We start from the raw sequence: 26,964 nt of genomic DNA on the forward strand, positions 1-26,964 counted from the left end.
CAGAATAATAAAACCCGAACAACACCGGAAAATTACCAAAATACAACCTCCGCGGTTTCCTCAAGACAGGTTTATTCCTGCCGATCCGTCTGGTTTCATTGGAATCTTTGGCGACATATTCCAATAAAACCAGCAGTCGTCAGACACGGCAGAATAATAAAACCCGAACAACATCGTAAAATTACCAAAATATAACCGTCGCGGTTTCCTTAAGACGTTTATTTCTGCGGATTGTCATACGCTTTAAACGAATACAACCTGAACACAACCGCGACGAAACCATAATACAACCGTCGCAGTTTCCTTAAGACGTTTATTTCTCCGGATCGTCATACGCTTTAAACGAATACAACCTGAACACAACCAAATTTATGAATGTGTTTCATCTGAACACAATCGCCGCGTTCAGGTTGTATTCGTTTAAAGCGTATGACGATCCGGAGAAATAAAAGTCTTTAGTTAAGGAAACCGCGGAAACCACGGCGGTTGTATTATGGTTTCGTCGCAATTGTGTTCAGGTTGTATTCTTTTAAAGCGTATGACGATCCGCAGATATAAACGTCTTAAGGAAACCGCGGCGGTTATATTTTGGTAATTTTACGGTGTTGTTCGGGGTTTATTATTCTGCCGTGCTTGACGACTGCTGGTTTTATTGGAATATGCCGCTGGTTTTATTAAAATATGCCGCCAAAGATTCCAATGAAACCGGGCGGATCGGCAGGAATAAACCTGTCTTGAGGAAACTGCAGAGGTTGTATTTTGGTAATTTTCCGGTGTTGTTCGGGTTTTATTATTCTGCCGTGTCTCACTACTGCTGGTTTTATTGGAATATGTCGCCAAAGATTCCAATGAAACCAGGCGGATCGGAAGGAATAAACCTGTCTTCAAGAAACCGCGGAGGTTGTATTTTAGTAATTTTACGGTGTTGTTCGGGTTTTATTATTCTGTCGTGTCTCACGACTGCTGGTTTTATTGGAATATGCCGCCAAAAATTCCAAAGAAACCAGGCGGATCGACAAGAATAAATCTGTCTAGAGGAAACTGCAGAGTTTATATTTTGGTAATTTTCCGGTGTTGTTCGGGTTTTATGATTTTGTCGTGTCTCACTACTTCTGGTTTTATTGGAATATATTCCAATGAAACCAGGCGGATCGACAGGAATAAACCTGTCTTGAGGAAATCGCGGAGGTTGTATTTTGGTAATTTTCCGGTGTTGTTCGGGTTTTATTATTGTGTCTCACGACTGTTGCTTCGTGTAAATCGTAGAACGTCATCTGTATTATAGGAATATGCCGCCATAATAACTCGTAAATAAAAACACAGTACAACAAATGTTTGTTTCAACTTCAACAGCAATAATACAACAATTTTAACAATAAGTACTCTATATATTATCATGTATGCCCATCAGTAAGCTCGTGTATGCACATCAGTTGTTGTGTTTGATAAAATTTCTGTACATTGATAATATTAACGAGTAAATATCAGGAAAGAAGTCTAAATCGAGCAGACAAAATTTCAGAGGGATCGATTCCGCAACCTGAGTAAAGTGATCTGTCATTGAAAATAAATCTGAATCGCATCCTGGAATGCTATCATGGCTTGAAACATTATCTTTCTGCTTTCCTGTATACAATACTACCTGTTAGTGAGTCATCTTTTATATACAAAAAAATACAGAATTTGATATTTTAGGTAACATTTACTTTTGCATCTCTTATTTTTTTCCCAGTACCGTTTTAGCCTTGCATTGTATATTCCTTTTGGCCGCATCTTCGTGGGATCATTCACATTTCGCTCTTTACGGGGTGTCTTCTTCGTCTTCGATTGTGACTTTTCAGGATGGTCTCGTCCACTCATAGCGGCTTCGACATCGATTTTAATTTTGTTAAATCCCTCCAACACTAGCTTCTCTGCAAGTTCATGACCTCGTGATATGGTGTCGATCTGGTATGCAAATTTATGAATGTGGTTGAGATAGATGAGTCCACTTGCAGAATTTGACAACATTTCTGGTTGAGATAGATGAGTCCACTTGCAGAATTTGGCAACATTTCTGAAACTCTTCGATTTGCATAACCATAACTGTTATATATGTCTCTTTTCGCATTAATAGTCCACCGAAGTAAAATATATTTATCAGGGATTTTTGTAATATTTTTGTGCTGCAGAACTCTTAGAGCGTGAGCACATAATAAACTCATCATTTTAAACTTTTTACAACTACACGTAATATCAGAATTACAATTGTCCACTTTAATAATCCAGGGCCTGGCTCTGTCCTTATCATCGAGAGTTCGGATATGAAATTCTGAATCCGTAGTACTGCAGCACTCCACAGCAAGCCCACACAAGCCATGTAGAAACTGTGTTTTAAAGATTGAGTATAACTTCCTAGCGTCAAGGGTAGAAACCTGTCTCAAAACTGGACTGCTTTTAACGGTGGGAAAAATTGCAGACTGCTGGCATTTAAATTCTTCATCCTTTTCATTTCTTCTCCAATCCTTGAGAACATTTTTAAGACCCAAAAAACATTCGGTCAGGGTGCTTGTTGCCTTGGAGACATCATGACAAATCTTATTCGTGGACTCTCTTCTTTGCGTTGATAGGATCCTCATTCCAAAAATTTCTTTGTTGAAGGCGGTTGACCACTTATGCCTGATATTATACAATTCATCTAACCAAACATTCTCGTGTAGTTTTCCTTTCCATATCATTTCACCCCAAGTTTCTTCAAACTCCTCTTCAGAGTCATATTTGCTCAAACATTTTTAAAAAAAGATCATTGACTCTCTTGCTACCTACACCACAATGGACTTTTGAAGATAACTTCTTGTAGATGTGTCATTGACATAATCTATGTCTGGTTTGCGGAAGACACTCTTCAATGACTTTAGACATTGTTTGGTCCTGGTCAGTAAATATTGTTATCGGATGCTTCTTATCCATTATACAGATAAAAGTTTTGAATAATTACTTGAATGATTCAATCATTTCATCTGACAAAAAATCAAAACCAAATAGAACATTTTGCCAGTGGTGATTTGCACCGACAATCGGAGCATAACATAAATTGTATTTATTCAGTCTATAACTTGTATCAAATATTATTACATCCCCAAAATAGTCGTAATCAGTCGTGGACATCCCGTCGCACCATAAAAAATTCACCAAACATCCTTCCTCATCAATTTGGAAGTCCCACGCAAACATTGGATCATCTGCTTGTCGGGTAGTGAACAATTGTATGAGAGAATTAGCATCCCCTAATTCAATTTGAACTATTCTCTCTCTTTGTATGAAATTATATGCAACCCTCTTTGTGCAATCAAAATTCTCTATTCCTCCAACCTCATTTGCGAGGAATATGAATGCATCGCTGGTTCTAATGCCGGATTTTGTCATTGTTCTGAGGATATCAGCACTGATATCACACATCTTTCTATTGGAACGCAGTAGATGCTTGTCACCGTCCTCCGCCAACGGATGGTTGTGAGTTTCTACGAATTTCTTTACCGACCAGTTGCCACCATGAATCAAAGAAGTATCGGATCATTGTTGGACAATCAATCCTTGTGTCCGCTCTTTTGAACCTCACAGTGATAGTGTCCTTCAACTCTTTCTTGAAATCAACCTTACCACAAACAAAGCCCTTTGTCTTCAGCTTCTTTGAATTCGGCCAGAAACCACTGTGTTCCTTTCGCACAGTAAATCCAATATGGTGTGCATATAAACAATACTGTTCATATGTTTCATTCTCGTTGTGGACAACTGCATTAAGCAATTTCTCTGTATCGGGTGACTGCAGATTTAAACATCATAAATACAATGTTACAATACATAAATAACAAGATAATAATACCATAATAATACTATTAAATGACGTTAAGCTATGTTACTGGCCTCCTAAAATAAAATCAATTCAGCAGATCTAACATTACCTTAATAACACTGCGATACTACTACAATAACACCAAATCTCGCGTCCGTAACGTTACATTGTGATATTGTCACATGAATAAAACTGTGATACTACAAAAATAAGACCAAATCTCCACGACAGTAACGATGCATTATTATACTACCAAAATAACAATGTGATACTACCAAAATAACATCAGACCACAACTTATATTATACCGAACAACCAGAAATGGAAAACAACTACAAAAACAAACAGTGTATCACCGTGAAATTACCTAAGTAACACCAAATCCACATGAAAGAAACGTTACATTGTGATACTACCAAAATAACACTGTGATACGACCAAAATAACACCAAATTCTCAAGACATTGATTTTACATTATGATACCACCAAAATAACACTGTGATCTACCAAAATAACACCAAATCCTCGAGACATTGACTTTACATTATGATACCATTGTGATACTACCAAAATAATACCAAATCCTTGAGACATTCACTTTACATTATGATACCAATAAAATAACACTGTGATACTACCAAAATAATTCCAGATCTTCAAGACATTCACTTTACATTATGATACCAGATACTACCAAAATAACATCAAACCCCAACTAATATTCGAATGAACAATAAGAAATGAAGAGCAAATACAATAATAACAATTGTATCACCATTATATCTCCTAAATAACACTACATCCCACCCAACCGAAACTTAGTGTTAAAACTCATCTAAAAATAGAGTAAACTTCATTAGCAATAAAATTACTCCTTAAAACCTAGAACTGCATTCAAACATCCTTCGTTAAAAAAATCTAGCTGCCGATGTCGTTCTGACGCATCTAAATTCTACTCAATCTCATTATTCTCGGAAATATTCTGAGATTTCATCTCATTGTTATGATTCTCAGGAGTATTTTGAGATTCCACCAATATTTCTTCGTTAAAAATTATTTCCATCGAACCAGCTCCAGCGAACATGAGGGAAAAAATGAGCATATACCGAATCCCTATACCCTAAAGCAGACAAAATGCCATTTTCTTCTATTGGCGGGAATCAAAAATGACAAAAAAACGCTTTTTTTTTTTTGGCGGGGTTCCCGCCCCCCGGCCTAAAAAACCCCTTTTTTTTCACCTTAAACCAAGCCACGTGGAATCGCATTCCACATGACGAATTTTTTTTCGGTATCGCATGTAGGAGCCGCATGTAGGAGTTCATGCGGTGTACGTACCGAATAAAAATTCCTATATATCACCATTCTTCTTACCATGCACTTTGTCTAAATATATATTTTTGGAAGATTTACATGCATACCACTCAGTTGTTATGCATTTACACATCTAACACCTAAACTTCAATTTTTACGTATGCATGAAAAGGTTAGTTTTACTTTTTAAAAGTAAAAATAATGATATTATTGATGTAATATGAATGATTTGGACGGTCTAAATGTAAAAAAAATAAAGTTTAGATATTTGATAGACATTAGAATTGGGTGGTATGTATGTAAATACCCCTAATTTTTTTGTAATCAATCAGGTACCTTGTTCCGAGAGACATGTCCGTCGGGCAATTCATTCACATTTTGAGCTCCAGGCTCCATCTGGCACCAGGAAAAGCACTTTTTGTGTTTGTTAACAACACGTTGCCTCAAACATGTAAGCTTTTATTTTCTCTACTTCTCCTTGCCGTGGAGTCCGTCTCTTCATTATTTTGTTTAAAAATCTAACTTCTGCTTGTAATTCTATGTGAACAGCTAGCCTTGTGGAATCAATCTATGATTCTTACAAAGATGAAGACGGGTTCCTGTACATGTACTACAGCAGCGAGAAAACATTCGGGTGAGAGGGCAAGCTTCCTCTACCGACTTTATTCGTGTATATTACAATTAACTGTACTTGAACAGGTGATCGTATGACTATATATTGCTGTATGTACATTTGTTTGGGACATTTACATATTAAACATCTATAACTTTATATTTATTTATATAACACTTTATTGTCATAATCACAGTTAAACTTGTGCAAGACAACTGTAGATAATTAATATTAGTGATATTTTTGATGTGATAAATTATTAAGTTTTTATTTTATTTTCTTCAATTCCAACAAAAGGCAATGTTTGAAAGAAGGTAAACTAAAGAAGTGGAAGGTTGTTTATGCCATAATGTGATGGAGAACTTGACTTGATTATTCAAAGAAAAATTCCATTCGATGAAACATTAGAATTTAGGAGTCATTTTGCTACATTAATTGTGAACTATATAAGCAAAATAAATCGGGGGCAATTATATTTACAAATCAATCACTCTCTTTCATCTACTTTTCAAATTCTCGCTACATATCAAAATTTATGATAAAAGCTCAACTCAAAATTTTCATTTTTATCAAATTCTCAATGGTTTGATCGCTCACTTAAATGCATAGCTTTGGTTGTTCAAAAATTCACATGATGCTTCATTTATAGATGACAATGTTTCGAGTGTTTTGTTTGAAATTATTCCAAATAAATATAAAAAAACTTCAATCATGTAAAAAATGCATAAGATTGGGGAAAGATGGGTCAAACCATTTTCGAAGTTGAAAAGATTAGACCAATCTATTATATATATATATATATATATTATATATATATTTGGCCGTTTTGCCAGTTAAATAAATGAAAAATTAAAGCAATGGATAAAATTATTCAGAAAATAAAGCATTTAAATGAATGAGTATGTAATATTTAATTTTATTAGTGTATTATTAACAATTATCTTCTATTTTTTTCTAAAGAATCAAGTGATGCAAATGTTTGATGAATTTAAATATATTCAATCTATTCGTAGAAGATTAGTGGCATTTATAAGTATAAAAGCTTAAGAGTAAACTTGGTGATTTCAATGCTAAAGTGCTTCAATGGTGTCATGTGATCCAACAAATTTTATGAAGATTTAAGGAAAAGAAAAATGAAACTACAAATAGGTTGATTATGCTATATGATATGAATGGTAGTAAGAAGTTGCTAATTGTTAAGTTGAGCATAATAATAAACGTTTGTAAAATTAGAAAAAAAAATGCTATTGATGATTGTATTTAAAGGGATAGAGAGTGTCACATTTTTTGGAAATAAGATATTAAAAAATAACGAGATTAAGTGGTTATAATGAAGAGAGTTATATACACCTTTGATTAGTTTTTTGCACCGTTTATAGACTAAAATTGAATTTTATTATGGTGTCTCTTGAATTTAGTAATAAGCATGGTATCTAATTAATTTAAAATAAAATTTAAAAATTACATATTATATTAAGTTAACTTTAAACCATTTGCACATTTAGGCTCAATTTGAAGCGTCATAACAGTTTTATCTGTTTGAATAAACTATATTTTGATAGCTTTTTCAAAAAGTTACTGCTAAAATCTGTGTTTATCCACCAGTCTTGTTTAGATGCGGTGGCTACTTTCTAGCTACAGTTTGACTTAAAAAAAATTACTAGTCACCGTAGTTTTTTTAACATCTGATTATTTTTAACAACTTCACACTATTTTTTAATAAGTTACAGCTGTTGTTCTAGTGATATCATTTTTCAATTAAATTTTTGAAACTTAAGATTTTCTCAAACATATATTTTGTTTTATTTTCCTATAATGAAAATAGATCATCTAAAATTTTATGTGAAATAAAAAACTAAAAATCCATGCTAACCCTAACAATTAAAAAAAAAAAAAATGAAGATATAAGAAATTAAAACAAGAAATTGTAATTTGGGATCTCTGATCTTCCGTTTTAAATAATTTCCCCGAGTAGGTAATTTAAGCCCATTAAAATTAGCTCAACACATCCTAATTCCAGCCGGCGCTGCGCTTTTAATTCCTTTGAGCTTCATCCCAATTCCTTGGAGATTGAACATTCTGCGAAACCCTGCTTCCCTCGCCAGCGATCTCTACGTAGAGAGGAGATATGAGTGTCGGAGTCATGGTGGGCGTTCTCGGGGGTCTTCTCTTCGCCCATGCTGCTTACTTAACCATTCAGTGTACGCTCAACTCTAGCCCTTCTCCCAATTCTTCGAATTTAAAACAAGGGTTTTGATTCTCCCACTAATCCATTTGTTCGATCCGAGTTTCAGATAGAGCCATGCTCAAGATCATGGAGGAGGAGTTTTCCGGTCCTCCCACCAATGTAATCACATACCCATTGCTAAAATTTCTTATTTTTTGCTTTTTTTGCACGTTTTTTTTGGATCCAAGTATTTTTTTTTTCTCTATTGAATCTGTGATTTTGGTGTTATGCTAATACCGTCTTATTTAGGTCGTGATTGAATTGCTTCTGGGATTGGTACTTTGTATGGTTGCGGGGCTTGCGGTTCCGGGGAAGTTCCACTCAATACTGCCTGACTCGGAAGAGAACAGGTGCGTTGAGTTGTGCATCACTGCTTTTATTTCCTTTTTCCTTAAATTTTTCTTATTGCTTTATTTGGATTTGCCATGCCTCATTACTTATCAGGGAATAGGAGATAGTTGTTCCTTTTTTTTGTTATTGTCAGCCATGAATCGGGGAGATTTCTTTTTACATATCAGTTCCCTTGTTCATAGTTCCTAAAAGCTCCAGTCTAAAAGTTCGTTTTTTTTTTTGGCACTTTGGCCGGGCCCTTCGAAAGGGCTTCGGGAGACGGTTGCCCCGATACTTAAAAAAAAATCTAAATTTGGTGATTTGGCCCGCCCTAGAAAATAATGGTGTCTCCGCCTGGGACTATGGAATTGAGGTTTAGTGTGTTTGAATTCTTTGCTTATAACGTTGAAGACTATGAGGTTCCTCTCCTTTCAAGGTCAAAATCTTAATCTAAAGCATAAGTAGCCATAAATTTATCATTTGCTTTGAGCTAGGCGATGTTTACATCCACAACACACATGAATGGTTTAAATTTCCCACTTTTCTGTTCTGATTCCTTTTGTTCTAATTTATCCCTGTAAAACATGCGTCCAGTCATGTTAGTGTAATGGGTAAATTATACAGTTGAAGTATAATTTTGTGCTTGAGTTATTTTCCTTATCATATATTTAGCATGTAATACTTTATTCATTATGAAGTTCAACCTCAATTCAACATATTGACATAAGAAAAAGAACATGTGCATAGTGTAATGTGTTTGCTATGAATTTGAATAATTGTTTTTTTTATGTGTTGAATTATGTTGGATTTTTAGGTGGGTAAAGCATTACTATTGATTTGTTTTTTGCTAGAAAGTTCTAAATTGCAGTTATTTTTATGCTAAGATCATTAATTGAAATATATGGAGAAGCAATATGAGGATCTTTATATGGCTCTTTTAAATTGAAATCTTACAGAAGTATCATTGCAATTAATCTGATGGTTTTTAAAGAGATTAAGTTTGTGCAAAAAGTTGTGATGAAATTCTTAAAGTTTGTAAGATAAAGTGTGAATAAAATTAAAAGTATATCAGTTGACGAAAGAATTTCCAACCGTAATGATTATAAGATTACAGAAGAATTAAATTATTTATTTTTCTTGTATTGATTATGAAGATGCTTCCAAAGAAATTTGAAGTGAGAGGTCCTTGGGGTTAGTATTTGCAAATGATATTTTTTTTGTTATAAATGTGGCATTTTTTGAATTGACAAGTTTGAATGGAGGAAAAATTTAGTTGGTAAGGTCTTAGGACTATGTGAAGTAAGATTGGGCACATGATATGCAATTTATTGATAGCAGAATTGGTAAGCATTTGCCTATTTTAATAAATAGATCAACTGATACCTTAGTGTGATAGATTTAAGTATGTTAGATGAACCATATAATAGGTTAGACATATGGATGATACCATAGCTTCTAGAATTAAAATTTGGATGGAAAAAAATGAAGAAATAACTTAAAAGTACTATTTTGATAATATAATCTATATGATAATTGAATAATATATCGATTTGAATGCAAATTTTCTAGTACTATTAATTAGCTGTGTTTTATGCTTTTGAGTGTTAGGTAAAAATAGTTTGGATACACTAAGAAATTATTAAATGAGAGAGGATGTGAGAGCAAGGTTCACTGAAGGTTTATATTGTAAAAGTAAGTTAGGCGATTTAGATAATTTCATGAAGGAAAAATGTACCAAAAAGATTAGTAAATAGATTTAGTGGGAAAGATTTAGGAAGGAAAATAGAGAAAGAGAACAATGGTAACATGAGTAGAAGTTGTTCAAAGTGACCATTGAAAAGTTCATTTAGAAGTTAATGCAACATTCAACTGAAACAAATGGAGGATTCATAAATTTGATAAGTGGATGAGATAAGATCGATAATAACAATGATTATTGTGAAATATTTTTGCCACACAGACCTTTTGCAATGATTTGAAGATGTACTAATTTTTTTAGAACATCATTTTAGGATTGGTGTAGCTCCTGTGACGGACATAATTAGAGAAAGTCGTTTTAGATGGTTTGGTCACATTAAACGTCTATCATCTGATGATCCGATTAGAAGAGTAGATGTTTTAGATTTGACTTATGTTAAGAAAGACAGAAGTAAACCTAGGAAGTCTTGGGCTTATTGTATAAAAAATGATCTTAATTTATTAGAACTAAATGAAAATATGACACTAAATAGGATGCAATGGAGAAAAAAGATTCATGTAGCCGACCCCATGTAGTGGGATCAAGGCTTTGTTGTTGTTGTTGTATCATTTTTTGTCTTTTTTATTACTTTGCAACCACACTGTGCAATTCTTTAGAGATGGTTGATCTAGATGGAATTGGTTGTTTGAGAAGGGTCAAGTGAAATAATACTCATGAAATTCTTTTGTGGTAGTTACAAGTGGATAAGTGACACATTTCTAGAAGCTTAGGATTCTGTTATAATTTTTTTTATGATAGATTTTTAACAATTTAAGGAAATGATATTATAATATTATAGATGCACATGTTTTCATTAAAGTTTCATGTTAATGGGTATGGTGGGTACTTTTTAACACGTTGAATTTTGATAAATATGGAGATATTCATTTTACCTTTTTTTGAATTGTTTAATGAGATACTTGAGAGTTATCATATTTTGACTATAGTTGGTTTAGAGATTTCGTTGGCCAGAATGAATTTATTCAATTATTGAATCAAGTTTTGTCATGCTTGATGACTTTGTTCCCTCATTATGCAATTCTTTAGAGATGGTTGCTCTATATGGAACTTGGGTGTCTGAGAAGGGTAAAATGAATGATACTCATGGAGTTCTTTTGTGGTAGTTACTAAGTGATACATTTCTAGAAACTTAGGATTCTAGAAATAGTTATAATTTTTTTTTTTATGATAGATATTTAACAATTTAATGAATGGATATTATAATATTATAGATGCACATGTTTTTTAAAGTTTAATATAGTTGTTAAGTTTATACTTTGACAAGCATGGGATTATTTTTTGGGAAAAGTTCTGCATAATTTTTCGTTTGTATCAATTTTAACTGATGATTTTCAGATCTCAAATCCTGAGACTTAGTTGTCTATTTCATTTAAAGCATCATCTAGTGCATTAAGACTCCTTACCCTAAACATCATGCATCAAGTTAGGAACCAGTCCTTTGGTGTAAATTTTACTTAATGTAGAGCATCCTCTCAGTACTTTGCTTTTGAAGTTCATCTAGAATTCAAATTTGAAATATAGTATTTTGCATTTGCATTCCTTTACTAAGTTTGCATTGCAATTATTGCTAAATAAAAGGTGAAGAAATACAAAATCAAATCAATTTTGATGAAAATAGAAAAAGGTTGTTGTTGCCTAAGAGTAAGTTTTGGATATCTATATGGAATTTGGGGACTTTGGATGAAAAAGCTAGAACTACCTAACAAAGTGCTTATAAGAAAAGTAAATATCACATGTTTTCAATAAAGTAATGCAAAATGGAGTAATCCGAATATATTAGGAAGGGTTGTAAGCATTATTATCGAAGGTGAGTGTGTGCCTAGGAGCGAGGTGTGTCTCTAGTGCGTAACTCTTCTCAAACGGGCATCATCATTGAGGTGCTTGTCTATACTAAGGCACCACATAGGCGGGTGCCTTGTTCTGGTGTGCTAGAAGCATAGGTACTCATCTCTATGATGCAAACTTTTTAATTATTTATTTAAATTATAAACAGCCATATTATGAGATGGAGAGTTATAATTTTAATGATGGGTATGCGGGGATGTGTAATGAAGAAGATTAAATCAATAGTAGTGAATATTAGGTTAACCACAAACTATGGAAGCTACTAACTTAGATTTCTAATTACTTTTCTAAACTTGAAACGTAACTTTTAGGCCTTGTGGTTCTTTATTTTAGACAACCTATTTGTCAAGTTTTTTATTTATTGTTTTGGTGTTTAAATGACACAAAATTTGAAATGATAAAAAAAATTGAAATAACATATTTTAATACTTAAATGTAATGATTATTATATTACTCTATCCTAAATTATATCTTATAATTAAAATAATTTATTTTCTCTTGGCATGATCTCACTCACTCTAGTAAGTACATCAGGGATCAAGCAATCATGTCACCTTAAGGCTGCTTAACACCTTTAATTACACTATTTGTAGGTTATTGATGGTAGAACATCATTTACCTTACTCCAACTATCAAAATAGGAATAATTCTATTGGAAGATAGATAAATAAAATATAAGTTTATGGAGGTGAATGAAGTTAGTGATAATTGATTACTATTAAATTAACGAAAAGTGAAGGTAAATGCAATAAGTTAATGCTCTAGATGCTCAATTAGGTGATTTGAAAAAATAATTTGTGAAGAGATGTATGATTACTACAACTTATAACTAGGGAAAAGAGGATAATTTTTCTTGATTTAAATGGATTTGTAAGTTCTTGATATTGTGGTGATGTGATAGAAGATAGAGTTTGATGAAGTTGTCGTCATTGAATTAGGAGTAGCATACAATCTGGCTTTAGTAAATTTATACTAATAAAGAATGAGAATATCATGCAATTGCGTTAAAAAATTGAGTCAACAAAGTTCCACAGATAATTTTCTATGAAGAAGAGAAGCTTTATTTTCTTTTGCAAAAATTCTATGATAATGCCAAAAGGAAGTTTGGTCATACAATATATAGTTATATTTATAGATGTATTTCTTGGAATAAAAAAATTAAAAGAAACTGTTACTCAGGATTAGGTGGTGGAATTTAAAACCTTAGGTGGCGGAACTTAAAATTTAAGGAGATGTCAATTTTTTGGAGGGTGCAATTTAAACATTTTTTTTACCATGCGCAGTGTGGAATTTAATGGTTAATTGCATAAATTAAATTGCAATAAGTTTCAATAGAGTTTAGAAGTAATTATATGTATTGACATAGACTTAGTTGAATGGAGAGGTGCACTAAATCATTAAATTGAAAGCATCATTAACAAAAAAAAAAAGGAAACAAAAAAATATAGAGGCATAAGAGGCATATTCACATATTAGAATTGCTAGGAAACTAAAGGAATCAAATTAAGTACAAAGAATTTCTAAAAGAGTGAAACAAAGTCAATGCTATATGTGTTATGTACTTGAAAACAAAAGAACTAGATATGTAAAATAATTAGAGGTTGAGAAATTTAACCTAAATGCTTTCATCTAGTTTATATGGAACATGCTGAAAATTGTTAACTTCAAAAAAATATTTTACATGATATTTTGAGAAATTATTGAGAGTTTTGAGGAGGAATTATTTTTGAAGAATAAGACAAATATATTTGTGAAGTATAATATTAATTAATGCTGACAAAGTGGAGTTGAGTTAGTTTTCAATATTATGTATAAATTTAAAGATTTATGAATGGATGATATTTTATGAAGTTTTTGGCGTTGAGTGTGGTACTTGGTTTCTTTGTCAACGAATCTCTTAAAATGTTGTTGGACATGAAACATTGAAAATTATAGGGGCATAGTGGCAGAACGGCACAACTATGTCATGATGCTTTAATGACTAAAGCAATATTAGGTATGGGAAGGTGATGATGTACATAATATTTTCCCTTCACTATAGAGAGGTATATTTTGTAATTCAAATCTATACATTTTCAGATCACAATGGAGGCAAGCTTCGAGCCATCCATGAATAAGATGTTGGAAATAAACTTGTGGCTTGGGAATATACAATGGAGGGAAAAGAAAATACGGTTGATCAAGGTGTAGGGAGATAGAATTTGCATTATGTGAACTGAAAGAGAATTTGATTGGCTTGGCTTGAAGTTATGAAAAAAATGCATAAATTAAACTTTAAACATCATATAGCTCTCAATGGGATTCTTTGATGAGAGAATTCATAAAGCCAACCCAAAATAATTAGGACGGACAATTGTGACGATGTTGTTATTGTTGTGGTTGTTATTGATGATGCATTGTATTGCATTCAAGATTTATAGACTTTGCTAGCTGTCAATTAAAGATTAAAATAGCCCTTACATTCGTAGCACACAGCCTCCTTGAAAATGTGGCTTATACTGATCTTTAGATTGCTACATTATTTGGATAAATTAAAAGATATAAAATGTGAAATTTAAGTTGATGAAAATGATTGCATGGATGTCATCTACTAGATTAATGTTGCAATGGATGTTCTTTTTTAATGGATATTTGATGGGGGTTCTGGCATACACTTTTAAGTGGTCACTCACAAATGCCATGCAGGAATATGACGGTTGATTTTGCAAAAAAGACATACATGTAGAATATGAAGATTGGTTTTTTAGGAATGATATATTATAGCTGAGAATATAAGCATTTGCTTAATTTATCAAATTAATTTGCAGCTTTTTATGTCGAGGGTTAGAAATGACCACTATGTATGTATAGCATGTGATTTTATAATTTGCATGGCTGAGATGATATTCAATTTTTTTTGTCTTTTTGGCCTTAAGAGTGGGAGAGATTGATGAAAACACAAAGATATGATAAACCCTTCCCTTTACTCTTTCGAGTATTTGTTTTTTTTAATCTTTTCAAGCTTAATTTGATTTTGTAGCCATATGAATCAGAAAGCTTGAAAAATGTTTGATCAACTTATGGTAAAAGACCTTATCTTAATACATGTTCTTTGTATCTTTTTTGCCCAGATTCTTAAGGTCTATTGTGTGCTTTTATGCAGAGTTTTTCTTATTTGAATATGATTGTTGCAGGACTGTGGTGCTTAGTGATATGGAAGATTAACTTAGGCAAAACCTTCAACTATTTTTTCCTTCGGCTTTTGGTGAAATAGGCCATTCATATTCATGCTTGCTTTTTGCCGACTGTACTAAATTTGGCCTATATCTTGAGGGCATAGGTATAAGAGCTGAAAATAGCTTTGCTTGAGTGACCTACCTTTTTATACAACTGTTATATTTTTGAAACAAGATAACAAAATACCGGTTCTTGTAATATGACCTCAGGAACACAATGAAAGATTAACATAATTTAAGCATAAAAATAAAATCACGTAAAACAAATGTTGAAGTTGTTGCAAATTTTAACATATTTATTCTTCACTCTTCTTTCCTTTCATTTACTCTCCTCCGCACTTCATCTCCCTTGCTTGCTTCCTCTTCATCTTGTTCTATTGTGGCATAATATTGAATTATCCATTTTTTTATCGCAACATTGACATATGCCTATATCTCAACATTCATACAAGTTTGTAAATTTCAATCTTAGCAGCAGTTTGGCGCCACTTCATCTTTTGCAACTATTTCATAAATTACTTTTATAGGTATGTATGCGAACTTCTCGTCATGAGCTTTGCTAGAAGAGTCCGATACATAAATCCTCCTCTATTGTTCTCCACAATCTATATCCATAGTCCATAATCTTTTGTTGAGACGATCCACTATAAAAACCTTCTCTTATGAAGCTTTGATTTATGTATTTTTTAATTGCATGAAGTCATCCTACGAAAGATTTGTTTTAATGAGAATTTTAAATTATTAAATAAGTAATATTCATGATACAAAGTATTCATATACTTACATAAACTAGCTATGCTTTGTTGTCCACCAATTGCTAGTTCATAGATCTCTTATGGGTGTGCATGTTTATTTTCCTTGCAAGATTCTTTTCCTAGAATTCATTACTGTAAAACACTTGATAAAATTATAAAAAAATATTTGAAGACAAATATCTTTTATAAATTTATACTTTTTACCCTCTTATACTTTGTGTAAAATTAAGCAACAATATAGAGGAGTGGATATATAATTAAAAGTGTTGGTTTGCTATTCCACGCACCCTTATTTATATATTTTGGACGTCTCCATGGCACACAACATGTCCTACATGCTCTCAGCAGCTTACTCAAGCCCTGTGATGCATCAATACGGATACAATGATATGAACTCAGTAGACTACATACATGCGAAATGTTTGTTTTTAAAAATATATGTTATGTATATGCATTAGATACCCATTATAATATTTTCTCAAAAACTAAAAAATATTTATAGTAATTATATAAATGATATAAATATGAAATGAAGTTGTATGATAATAAATTTATTTTAATTTTTCATAAAATAGTAAATATATAAAAAATTATTAAAGAAAAAAGATTCATTTGATTTTATATAAAAATATTATATAAGTTAAGAAAATTAGTTCCTGTATATAAAAAAATAAAAATTAAACATCATAAAAAAATTATTGGAAATTGAATCATAACAGGGAAGATAAAATTAGTGTTAATTGATTATTAAGTTATTAAAGTAATACATTTTAAAATATAAAGGAGTGGTGATTATGTTCTTTATATAATATATTTTAAAATTAGAATTACAATTTATTATTCAGGACATGTATTACTACTACTATTATTATTATTATTATTATTATTATTAGACACAGATGGTTTGTCTTGCATGCGTCTAACTCTATATGCTCCATTGATATGGTGTGTGTATCACAGTTTGGGCCAATGTACATGTTTTGCAGATATCAATAAATATATCATGTAGGTGTGGTGAGTCTTCTAATTTGGTGATGATAATGAGCAAGCCAAAAAAAACATATTTGCAATTCAGTAATAACTTATTGCTATATTAAAATTAGAGTTTTATTTTTATAGAAATGCGAAAATTAATACTTAAACTCATAAAACCACATGTCATGAACTCTCTAGTGTAACCTTTTTTCATAAACATAGGTAGTCGTTGAACTTGCTCTTTACCAATCTTTATCTTTTATGTTTTTTGTTGAGGTTAAACTCACTTAATTGAATTTAATCAAATGAGAGAATTTGTAAGACAATTATAACTGATTGTAAAGACAATCATATTCAGGTCTTACGTGTCATCGTTTGGCGCAATATATTGTTTATGCTAATTTGTACTACTTCCACACTTCTTTATACAGGCTGGATTAGCGTTTGATCATGATGGTTATGGGAAGGATAATGGGAGTGGTCATGGTGGGTGGAGTGCGATAATAGTATTGGCATCAATTTTCTTGGGTTGCTTAGAAAATATTGATTTAATAGATTTACTTTTGTGATTATCAAGCCCACTAGTGAGATTTTTAAAATTTTGAAAAAAATGATCAATAATTCTACATTAAAAGATTATTAAAGAAATTAGATTCTTGCAATTAAAAATAAATGTGAAAGATTAGATGTTAATGCAATAATGTTTGTGCAATGTGTATGCAATATGCAACTGAGTGAATTGCTCGTGAATGCCCAGAGGTATATATGTTGCATATGTAATGAGCGTAGAACACAAATAATGATACATGACTTTGAAGTCTAGAATAAGTTACATGATTCACAATGAGCATGGAGATTCATGATGGACTAGAGTTGTTGGACCGTGCAAGCATTACACAAGAAGGTCAAAGATTTATGACTAATATTCGATGCCTTTAAATTTCAGTCACGCCACTAGCAATGGGATCAACCTTAGTTCACAACCTCATCATCTACATCTAGAAATCTAAGTGTATGCTCTTGACTTTCACTCTCTTAAACAAACCAAAATCCTCTCACTTTAAACCCTAAATTCTAATTTCCCTAGCACAACCATCTCCATCTCTTCACTACACAAATAATCCCGTCAATAAATCACTTCTCAAACCCTCCATAAAATCTACCCCAAATAAATTTACTTTCTCTCCAAACTTTTCTAATATCCTCTCTAATAGTATACCAAACTATTTTATGGAATAGTTATCTTCTATGGGTGATTGTAGGGTTCAAAGCATTGGTGATTTCAAGTGGAGATGAGGATGAATGAGGGAGGCGCGATAAGCTGCTTTCTGAAGATGTTGAGGCATGACGAGCGATTGTGGGGTTGATGATGGTTAGCGGCGGCAATAGTGGGCAACAATTGATTGTAGTTGGACCAAAAGAAGCGTTCAATAAACAATGGTGATTGCGTGCCTAAGTGAGCCCAAAGTTGTGCTTTATGTGGTGTGAAGAGCCGAGAGAGAAAATTACAAAAATAAGGGTTTCATACCAAAGTTGTGCCTTAGGTGGGCACAACTGGCTTTTCCACATGAATTCGATAATTATGAATAAAAAAGAAAATTCAACATCATAGAAATTGTCAAAAAAGTTTGTCAAAATTTCATTAGTATTTCTTTTTTTTTCCTTTAGTGCTATAATTTCTAATTAGCTCATGTTTGAATTGAAGTGGTTTTAAGTGGCATCATATTTTTTTATCGTATTGTTTATGTTAGTTTCTAAGAGAGTAAAGCATGTAACATGCGTGTGAAAATCTGAGATGTTATAGGTGGTTTTTCTAGATGGACCGACCGAATATCCAGGATCTTATGGGAGATTTGATTGTAGATCAATTTAGAAACCTCTTGATTTGTCTTTATTCCTTTCTTATTTATGTTTCTTTATTTTTTATTTCAAAATTATTTCCTTTCCTAATTTAGGTTATACATATTTGATAAGTTTTGTAAATTAGGAGGGATTGAATTTCCTATATATATGCACACTGCATGTGAATAAGGAAGTCAAGCAAAATTTCCCAAGTAATTTCTACATGGTATCAGACTTCTGAATCAAAACCCTAGCTTCCTTGCTACTGGGACCCCTCTGATTCCTCTGCCAGCTGCAGGTCAGCCGTAAATCTCTTCTTTTCAAACTTCTCAACAATCTCCTCCTGTCTTCCCGACAGGAAATCTCGTCCGGTATTCCCGACAGAAAATCCTTTTTAGCCGGAAATCTCATATGGTTTCTCTGCAGATCTGTCTGTCGGAAACCCTTCCCTGCAGTCGGAAACCCTTCCCTGTAGTCGGAAACCCTTCCCTGTAGCCGGAAATTCCCCGCAGGTTTTCTTTCTCTGATAGAATTTATCTACTGCAACATCATACGTAGTAACAACAACAACAAAAGTAGTGGCAGTAAGTAGTGATAGCAACAACATCGGCGACAATAGGCAACAACAACCAGAATCTCCATTGGAGTCTCCAAAATCTTTCTTGCAGCTACCTGTCTTCCTGTAGGCCCTCCATGGATGCCTTTCTCTGGAGCTGGCCCTCCGCGGATTCTTTCTCTGCTGCAGGCCCTCCTCCAGTACTTCTTTCTGCAGCATTCAACGACGGAATTCTCTCTGCTGGCACTCCTAGTTCCTATCTCTTCTCCCATTGTTTCATTGCAGGAAGTGGATCTTGCCGCTCTGTCTCCCTGTCGGACGTCTCCTTGTGGCTAGAGCATCAGCAGGCTTAGGTAGTAGCTAGAGCAACCTTGCAGATTTCTTCCAGAGCTCCGTGCAAGTGTCCAAGTGTTTCTCCTCTCCTCCAACAAGAAGCAATCAGGAATCCTACAAGCTTGCAGCAACTTGGAATTCTTCAGCCTTTAACATGAATTAGGTATACGACCAAATACAGAATGAAGACGTTTAGTTCTGCTCCGGTGCCTACCAGTTTCTTCTATCTTGCTAACAATGAAAAATTCCAACCGTAGATAATAGATTCAAGTGCTTGTTATCACATCACTGGAGACATTCATGTTGCCGTCAACCACCAAGAGATCACTAACCCGAAATTTGTTTGACTTGTCGATGGAACTTGCTCCAGGATTGTTGGGAAATGAGATGTGAAAATCTCCAAAGATATTCAACTTTTATAGTGCTATATGTTCCCTAACTAGATTGCAACTTATTTTCAATTAGCAAGCTTACTCATAATCTGAATTGTGTTACTAAGTTTCTTTCTAGCTCTTGTGCAGGTGATGGATTCGAGGAAGGTGATTGACAATACTAAATTGCATCAAGGTCTATACTTACTCAAGAGAACTATTCCCTTTACACAAGTCTTTTCTCCACTATCCTCTTCTCATGATCCCGAGTCGGTTTTGTTGGTGTCTGTTGGAAGTTAAGTTTTACAATGACATTGTCGTCGTGGTCATCCCAAATTTTCTTATGTGGTGAAGTTGTACCCCCATCTTTTTATTAACAGAAAACTCGAGTTCTATCAATGTGAAATCTGACAATTGACTAAACATACGCGTCATTTGTATCATCTATCTCAGTATAAACTCTCACATCATTTCTCTATCATCCATAGTGTCATTTAAGGACCTTCAAAATTGAAAATCATTAATGGATTTAAATAATTTTGTATCATTTATTGATGATCACATTAGAACCAGTTGGATATTTTTCATGAAGAATAAATTTGAAACTACACAAATTTTTTTGTCTTTTTATGATTTGATTTACACTTAGTTTCATTGTAAAATTCAAATTCTCAAAATTGATTATGCAAAATAATACTTCAACTCTATGCTTGGAACCTTCCTTGTGAAGAATGATATTATCCATGTGAGTTCTTGTGTTGAGACTTGACAACAACATATGATAGTGAGAGGAAGAATAAACATCTTTTTGATATATTTAGGTCTATAATGCTTTCTCACAATATCTCAAAAGATTTTTGGGGAGATGTTGTGCTCACGACCACCACCTCATTAATAGAATGCCAAACAGAGCTCTTAGATTCAAAGTCTCTCTCCATGTTTTAATGGAAAACTATCTTCATGTTAGACCCTTTCATCACATCTTCCTTTAAAAATATTTTTCTCTTTTGTCCACATTTACTAACTAAATCGCACAAAACTTGACCCAAATCTATCAAGTGTATTTTTCGTAGGCATGTCTCCAGTAAAAAGGAGTATAAGTGTTACTCTTCTATTACTAGAGAATATTACAACTCTACAACTATCATATTTTTTGAAATTCAATCCTACTATCCCAAATCTAATGTTCAGAGGAAGAGTGTAAATGAACATTAATTTTGGGATGCACTTGATGACACCTACATGAAAACAACCCCACCCACTCCTATTTATATTTTTCCATGACTCTCCTGAAGTCAACAAAGAAATTCATTTGTACACTGAAAGAAAAAAATCTTGAGCAGGTGGTAGACAACTTATAAAATCAGAATTGCTTCAACCAAAACTTGGGTCCACATTTACCTGATATTTTAGGTGAAGAGGAGTCTTGTATTCATGCATTGCCCCCTTTATTTTCTATTGTTGATAACAAGGAAAGCTGTACTAGCTATCCAATTTAAAAGTATGTTGCTTATGAAAAGCTATCCTTAGCCTATAGAGCGTTTGTATCTAACATTAATATTGTGTAGATTTCTAAATCCATTCATGAAGCTCTTGAAGTTCAAGGTTGTAGGAAAGCAATGGAAGAAGACATTCGATCGCTACAACATAATGACATATAGATTCTTACTAAACTTATGATACAGAACCAGTTCGATGTAAGTGGGTGTTCAACTTCAAATATAAAACTGATGGGAGTATTGAGAGATTCAATGCCAGACTTGTTGTAAAAGAGTTGACACAAGCTTATGAGATTGACTATTAGGAGATCTTCACACCAGTAGCTAAACTGGATACTATCAAAGTTCTCCTTTCATTTGAGGTTTACATAAACTTGACGTGAAAAATGTCTTTCTGAATGGGGATTTAGAAGAAGTGTATATAGAGATACGACCAAGATTTGAGAACGATTCCAACAAACATTTAATATACAAACTCATGAAGTCTATCGGCTAAAGCAATCATCAAGGGCGTAGTTTGAAATATTTTTTAAAGTTTTGAAATCCGATGAATGTTGTCAAAGTCAAGTTGATCACACATTGTTCATAAAACATACTCAAGAAGATACGATTGTTGCACTGATAATATATATGGATGATATGATTCTTAATGGTGATGATTAAAGTCAAATTCTTAAAATCAAAGTGCTTGCTGTCGAGTTTGAAATTAAAGATCTAGGAAACAAGAGATATTTTCTTTATATGGAGGTAGCAAGGTCCAAGAAAAATATTGTTATATCACAGAGGAAATACATCCTAGATCTATTAAAAGATACATGGGTAATTGGATGCAAACCTTTCGATACTCTAATGAAACCCAACAAGAAGTCTAACATGGAAGAAGATAATATATCCGTGGATAAGGAAAGATACCAAAGTTTGGTATGAAAATTCATCTGTCACATACTATGTCAGATATTACATACTTTGTCAGTATTGTGTGTCTACACATGAATAGCACAAATGAAGATCATTTGAAGATGGTATACTGGATTTTGAGGTTTCTGAAGAAAACTCATGGTTTTAGATTAGTTTTTGAAAAAAAATGAGATATAGAGATGTAAATGTCTACATTGATGTTAGTTGCGCTAAGGAACTCATTGACAAAAGTTTCATCACCGGTTATTGCTCATACATATGGGGAAATTTGGTTACATAGAGAAGTAAGAAGCAAGCTTTTATTTCTAGAAGCACTGCATAATTAGAATAGGACACTTGCCTTAAGAATCGGTAAAGAGATTTGGATTTAGAAAATTGTTAAGAGAAATGGTGTGCCTCTTCAATAGATGTATACAAATGTTTCGTGACAATCAAGAAGCTATCAATATTGCCAAGAATCCTATGCATCATGACAGGATCACTCATATTGAAGTTGATAGACATTTCATCTTTGAAAAGGTTAATTGGGGAATTATACAACTTAGTTATATCCCGACACACCAACAAGTTGATGACTTATCAAGGCCCTTTCTTTAAGTACCTTTTCAGAGTTCAATACCAAGCTTGGTCTCTAAAACATTTACGCAACCCAACTTGTGGGAGCGTGTGAAAACCTGAGAAGTTTCAGGCCGTTTTCCTAGTATAGGCCGTCTATACAAGACCTTATGGGAGATTTGATTGGAAATCAATTTGAAAACCTCTTGATTTGTGTTTATTCCTTTCCTATTTATTTCTTTATTTTTTATTTCAAAATTATTTCCTGCTCAGTGGGATTGAATTTCCTATATATATATATATATATATATATGTATACCCTACATTTGAATAAGAAAACCAAGCAATTTTTCCCAAGTAATTTTTACAATGCATGCTAATTTCAATTTCCTAGTCTTTTGTTATTAACTGACTCAGTTTGACTTGATACAACATCAGAGTCTTTTAATTATTTCCTGGTAAGAGCTTGCATGCTAAAATTAAATGATAAGAGTCTGTATGCAACAATTCGTATACATCATTTTGTGAATGAAGCTTGCATGCTAAAACTGATTGAGCTAAGCAAGCTTAAGCCAATAAGCACGCTACTCAGAAATTTGTAGGCAAATTTTTTAATTCGATTAAAGTATGAGTGTTTAGATTAATTTATAATAGTTTCAATAAAGATAGCTATAAGGTTAAGAAAATATTAAAAACGTTCTAAATGTTATTCAATAGTAGCAAGTGTTGGGGGAATTGAAATAACAAATAAGAAGTACATGCAAATTTTGATGAAGCTTCATGAAAATAAAATATTCATTGTTATCCAACATCGGAGTTAATTTTCCGGAAATTAGAGCACATTTGAAGCAATATGATCTCAAGTACTGTAAGTGAGAGGCCACTCGTTCCCACTTATTGCTATCCCTCTATACTTTATCTGAAGTTGTGATTGTTCACACGATTGAAGTGGAATATTTTATTCAATAATAACCCATGGCTGGATCTAAAAGATAGAATAGTTGTTAAAGGTGATTAATGAACCATACCGTTCAAATTAGATTTTGGACAAATTCATAAATGATTCAGCACTGAAAGTTTGGAGCAATATTTTTAAATTATAGGTTTTCATGGGATGTGGTAGAAGGATTTGCATTCGACTTGTTATGGAGTGTACCATGTCAATTTTTAACACATCAACATGTTACACCATAAATTGCAGCCGAATGCAGGCTAGTGGGATTGAAATTTAGCTTAAAATTTGTTAATTTGTGGGATACATATGCACGGATTCATTTAGTCTCATATTAAAGAACTCTTAATCCAATAAGCAAATCATGTCATGAGGGAACTGCAGGTTAGCATGATAAGGCATAATGGTGGAGGTGATGAGGTATTCGTTTTGTGACACGGTCTTATCTCGTTAAGCGGAGTAGATTAGTGATAATGATGGGAATGGGACACTGGATAGGCCATACGATTGCACATGAGCTTGGAGGTAGTAAGCTGACATTGCTTGCCTGCATGTGTGGTAGAGCCGGTGCGTCATGGTGATTGACATCGAGGGATGGGTAGAATTAACATTTACATTTGCAAGCACAACTTATCAACCGATGCTCTACATAGTTTGCGCTGATCCTACTTCCCAAATTCCATCTTGATTTATTTGAGAAGCTACAGAGCAAGTTGCATTCTGACACCACCACTAACTTGGGAAATAAACACATCGAAGCAAAACCTGTGGACTGCCTATAATTCCCAGTTAGATTATTAAATTTCGTAAAGGCAATCGGATAACTCTACTTTCTTTGTTTTGTGTATTATATAATTCACAGCTTATGTATTATTAGTATTTTTTTTGTTTTTTTTTAGGATATGTTGAACTATAGAACTTCATTTTTAGCTAACCTGAATCAATATTTTGAAAAGTGCGCTTCACATGTAAAGTGAAGCGCATCCCGTTTCACTTCGCTAAAGCAAAACGGTCGGTCCAACACAATTAGCGAGAGGGAATAAAGGGCTACTGAATTAATTTAGCATGTTCTATGAAATTTGATATTTTATTGTTTTATACATGCTTTCAATTTTAGATTTTGTTTTGATTTGTAATTTTATTTAGACAACTTTAAGCTTTTAATTGTTACAACAAACTACTAGGAATTGTTCAAAGTGTTTATTTGTAGGTTCACATTTACTATTTTCCTTCAAGTTAGATATTGCACCACACTATTTTTCATTTTATATCAACCTTTAATTCCTGCTTTATATTTTATAATTGTTAATGAAGGTATTTATGCATCAATAGTTTTTTTATAAAATATTAGTATTTTAGTTAATAAATCGCTGCTTCGCTTTGCATTTTGCTTTTCGAATAAAAAATAGTCATGCGTATCATATTACATTTTGCGCTTTGATAACACTGACTTGAGCCTACATATAATGCAAATGTTTTCACTGCTATTAATTTTTTTTTTAATGCAAAATACAGGGTTGTCTCATTGCCGTCAAATCTGGACTTTATGATCTTCAATCATCGTGGCAAGCTGTCTCCTTTTGATCCCGAGCTCAAGTTGAAAACTTAAACTGCCTTCGATCCGGAAGCGTATTTCTTGCCATTGTCCTCTATCCAAAAGAACAAAATTTTAAGAGAGATTTTAGCATATCTTCTCCTCTTTATTATTGGTGTTACCAAAACTGCGAAGAGTTAGTTCATTGTAACCTTCAAACTGACAATACTTTTGTTTATCTTATTAATTATTTTCCTATGTAGTAGCTACTCTTGTGATTCTTTGAATCAAATATATATACCTCTGGGTCTCTTTGTGAATGCAATGCAATACCCAGTTGAACCCTTCATGTACTTGTATTGATCTCTATATGTTAGGTTAGTTCTTTAACGAATACATTGCAAAATAGATCTGACTATTTACATGAGGTCATTTTAATCAAGAAGTCTATAAAATGCTAAAGTAGTATGTCTGACTGAGCCTCCATTAAAAATTGAGAATTAAATTGACACTTCTATCGACGAAAAAATTTAAATAAAATTAGCACTAATGATAATTGGAGATCTACTTAATTAGAATTATGCATCTATAGATCCTTGACCACTTACTCCATTTGTTTATTCAAGCCACATTCATGATCTATTTATTAATCATATTAAATTCATCAAGAAATATGATGGCCTTCTCCTAAATAGAATATCGTGCGCAACAACAAAACCTTGTTAAATTCCTTATAAAAATGCATATGAGATGTTGTAGATGGAGATTAAACAGAAGGTATACACACCTAAAGCCAATGAATTTAAGTTTTATTTAGAAAATATATACTCACTTACAAACATTTATTAAATCATCCTCAAACATTTATATTATACTCCTGAGGTCTGAGCACTCATTGGCCCAAAACAGTTGTGTTAATTAAGTTAGCAAAAAGACACCCGTTGTCTCCTCTCAAATCTCTTTCTTGACAGCATATTATTGGAGTCCGCACGTAGAGTTACGTCATGAGTTCCGACGAAAAATTTTTCTTATAAAAAGACGCCTCACATACTTCATCCCATTATTACCATGAAATTTTTTCTAGAGAGAGAGAGAGATTAGAAGATGGTGTTCTACAAAAAAAGAAGATAGTAGGTTTGATTATAAAATTCTTAATTATTTTGATTAGTTTAATTATTATATTATTAACAAGAATATATAAAATATTATAAGTTGATTTTCTAATTAGTATATTTAGAATCATGTGTTTTTAAAAAGAATTCTCAATCATATACTATTTATAGTAAAAGATAAAATTTTCTTCTAAAAATAAAAATATGATTATTTAAATAAGATTATAAGAATTGCTAATTTTGGGTTGCTATAATTTTATAATGCCAATAAGAGCCGGCTTGCTCTTTCCACCCCCAAAGTCTTACTCGAAGGAAATCCTCACATACTCCAACTCATCTTTTTAACAAATGAGAGGGAGAGAGGGAGAATAATAAAAGATTGAAAGGTGTTTTCCAACACAATGGAAGATCATAAGTTCTGATTATAAA

At 32.8% G+C, this 26,964-nt stretch overlaps 2 protein-coding genes across 2 annotated transcripts in view; both read left to right on the forward strand.

The window, feature by feature from the left end:
* Positions 1-5,925, forward strand: part of LOC110031671 (autophagy-related protein 8i-like) — a 16,725-nt gene extending 10,800 nt beyond the window's left edge. The window contains exons 4-5 of the mRNA XM_020735002.1: positions 5,477-5,595; positions 5,694-5,925. Of these exons, the coding sequence (XP_020590661.1) occupies positions 5,477-5,595; positions 5,694-5,782 (208 nt within the window). The 3' untranslated portion in view covers positions 5,783-5,925. The remainder of the gene's footprint in view (positions 1-5,476; positions 5,596-5,693) is intronic.
* A 1,828-nt stretch (positions 5,926-7,753) lies between these two features.
* Positions 7,754-25,679, forward strand: LOC110031657 (membrane magnesium transporter). The gene is made up of 4 exons (XM_020734984.1): positions 7,754-7,958; positions 8,052-8,104; positions 8,234-8,334; positions 25,405-25,679. The coding sequence occupies exons 1-4, from the start codon at positions 7,886-7,888 to the stop codon at positions 25,496-25,498; spliced, it is 321 nt and encodes a 106-aa protein (XP_020590643.1). The 5' UTR covers positions 7,754-7,885; the 3' UTR covers positions 25,499-25,679.
* Positions 25,680-26,964: the final 1,285 nt, after the last annotated feature.

The sequence above is a fragment of the Phalaenopsis equestris genome, unplaced genomic scaffold (assembly GCF_001263595.1).
Source record: "Phalaenopsis equestris unplaced genomic scaffold, ASM126359v1 Scaffold000840, whole genome shotgun sequence".
NCBI classification, from domain to species: domain Eukaryota; kingdom Viridiplantae; phylum Streptophyta; class Magnoliopsida; order Asparagales; family Orchidaceae; genus Phalaenopsis; species Phalaenopsis equestris.

What these genes read in the sequence shown, in the direction of transcription:
- LOC110031657 (XM_020734984.1), top strand. Translation starts at nt 7,886, where the DNA reads ATGAGTGTCGGAGTCATGGTGGGCGTTCTCGGGGGTCTTCTCTTCGCC. An exon ending in TTTCCGGTCCTCCCACCAAT is followed by an intron (nt 8,105 to 8,233) that starts GTAATCACATAC and finishes CGTCTTATTTAG; the next exon opens with GTCGTGATTGAATTGCTTCT. An exon ending in CCTGACTCGGAAGAGAACAG is followed by an intron (nt 8,335 to 25,404) that starts GTGCGTTGAGTT and finishes TGCAAAATACAG; the next exon opens with GGTTGTCTCATTGCCGTCAA.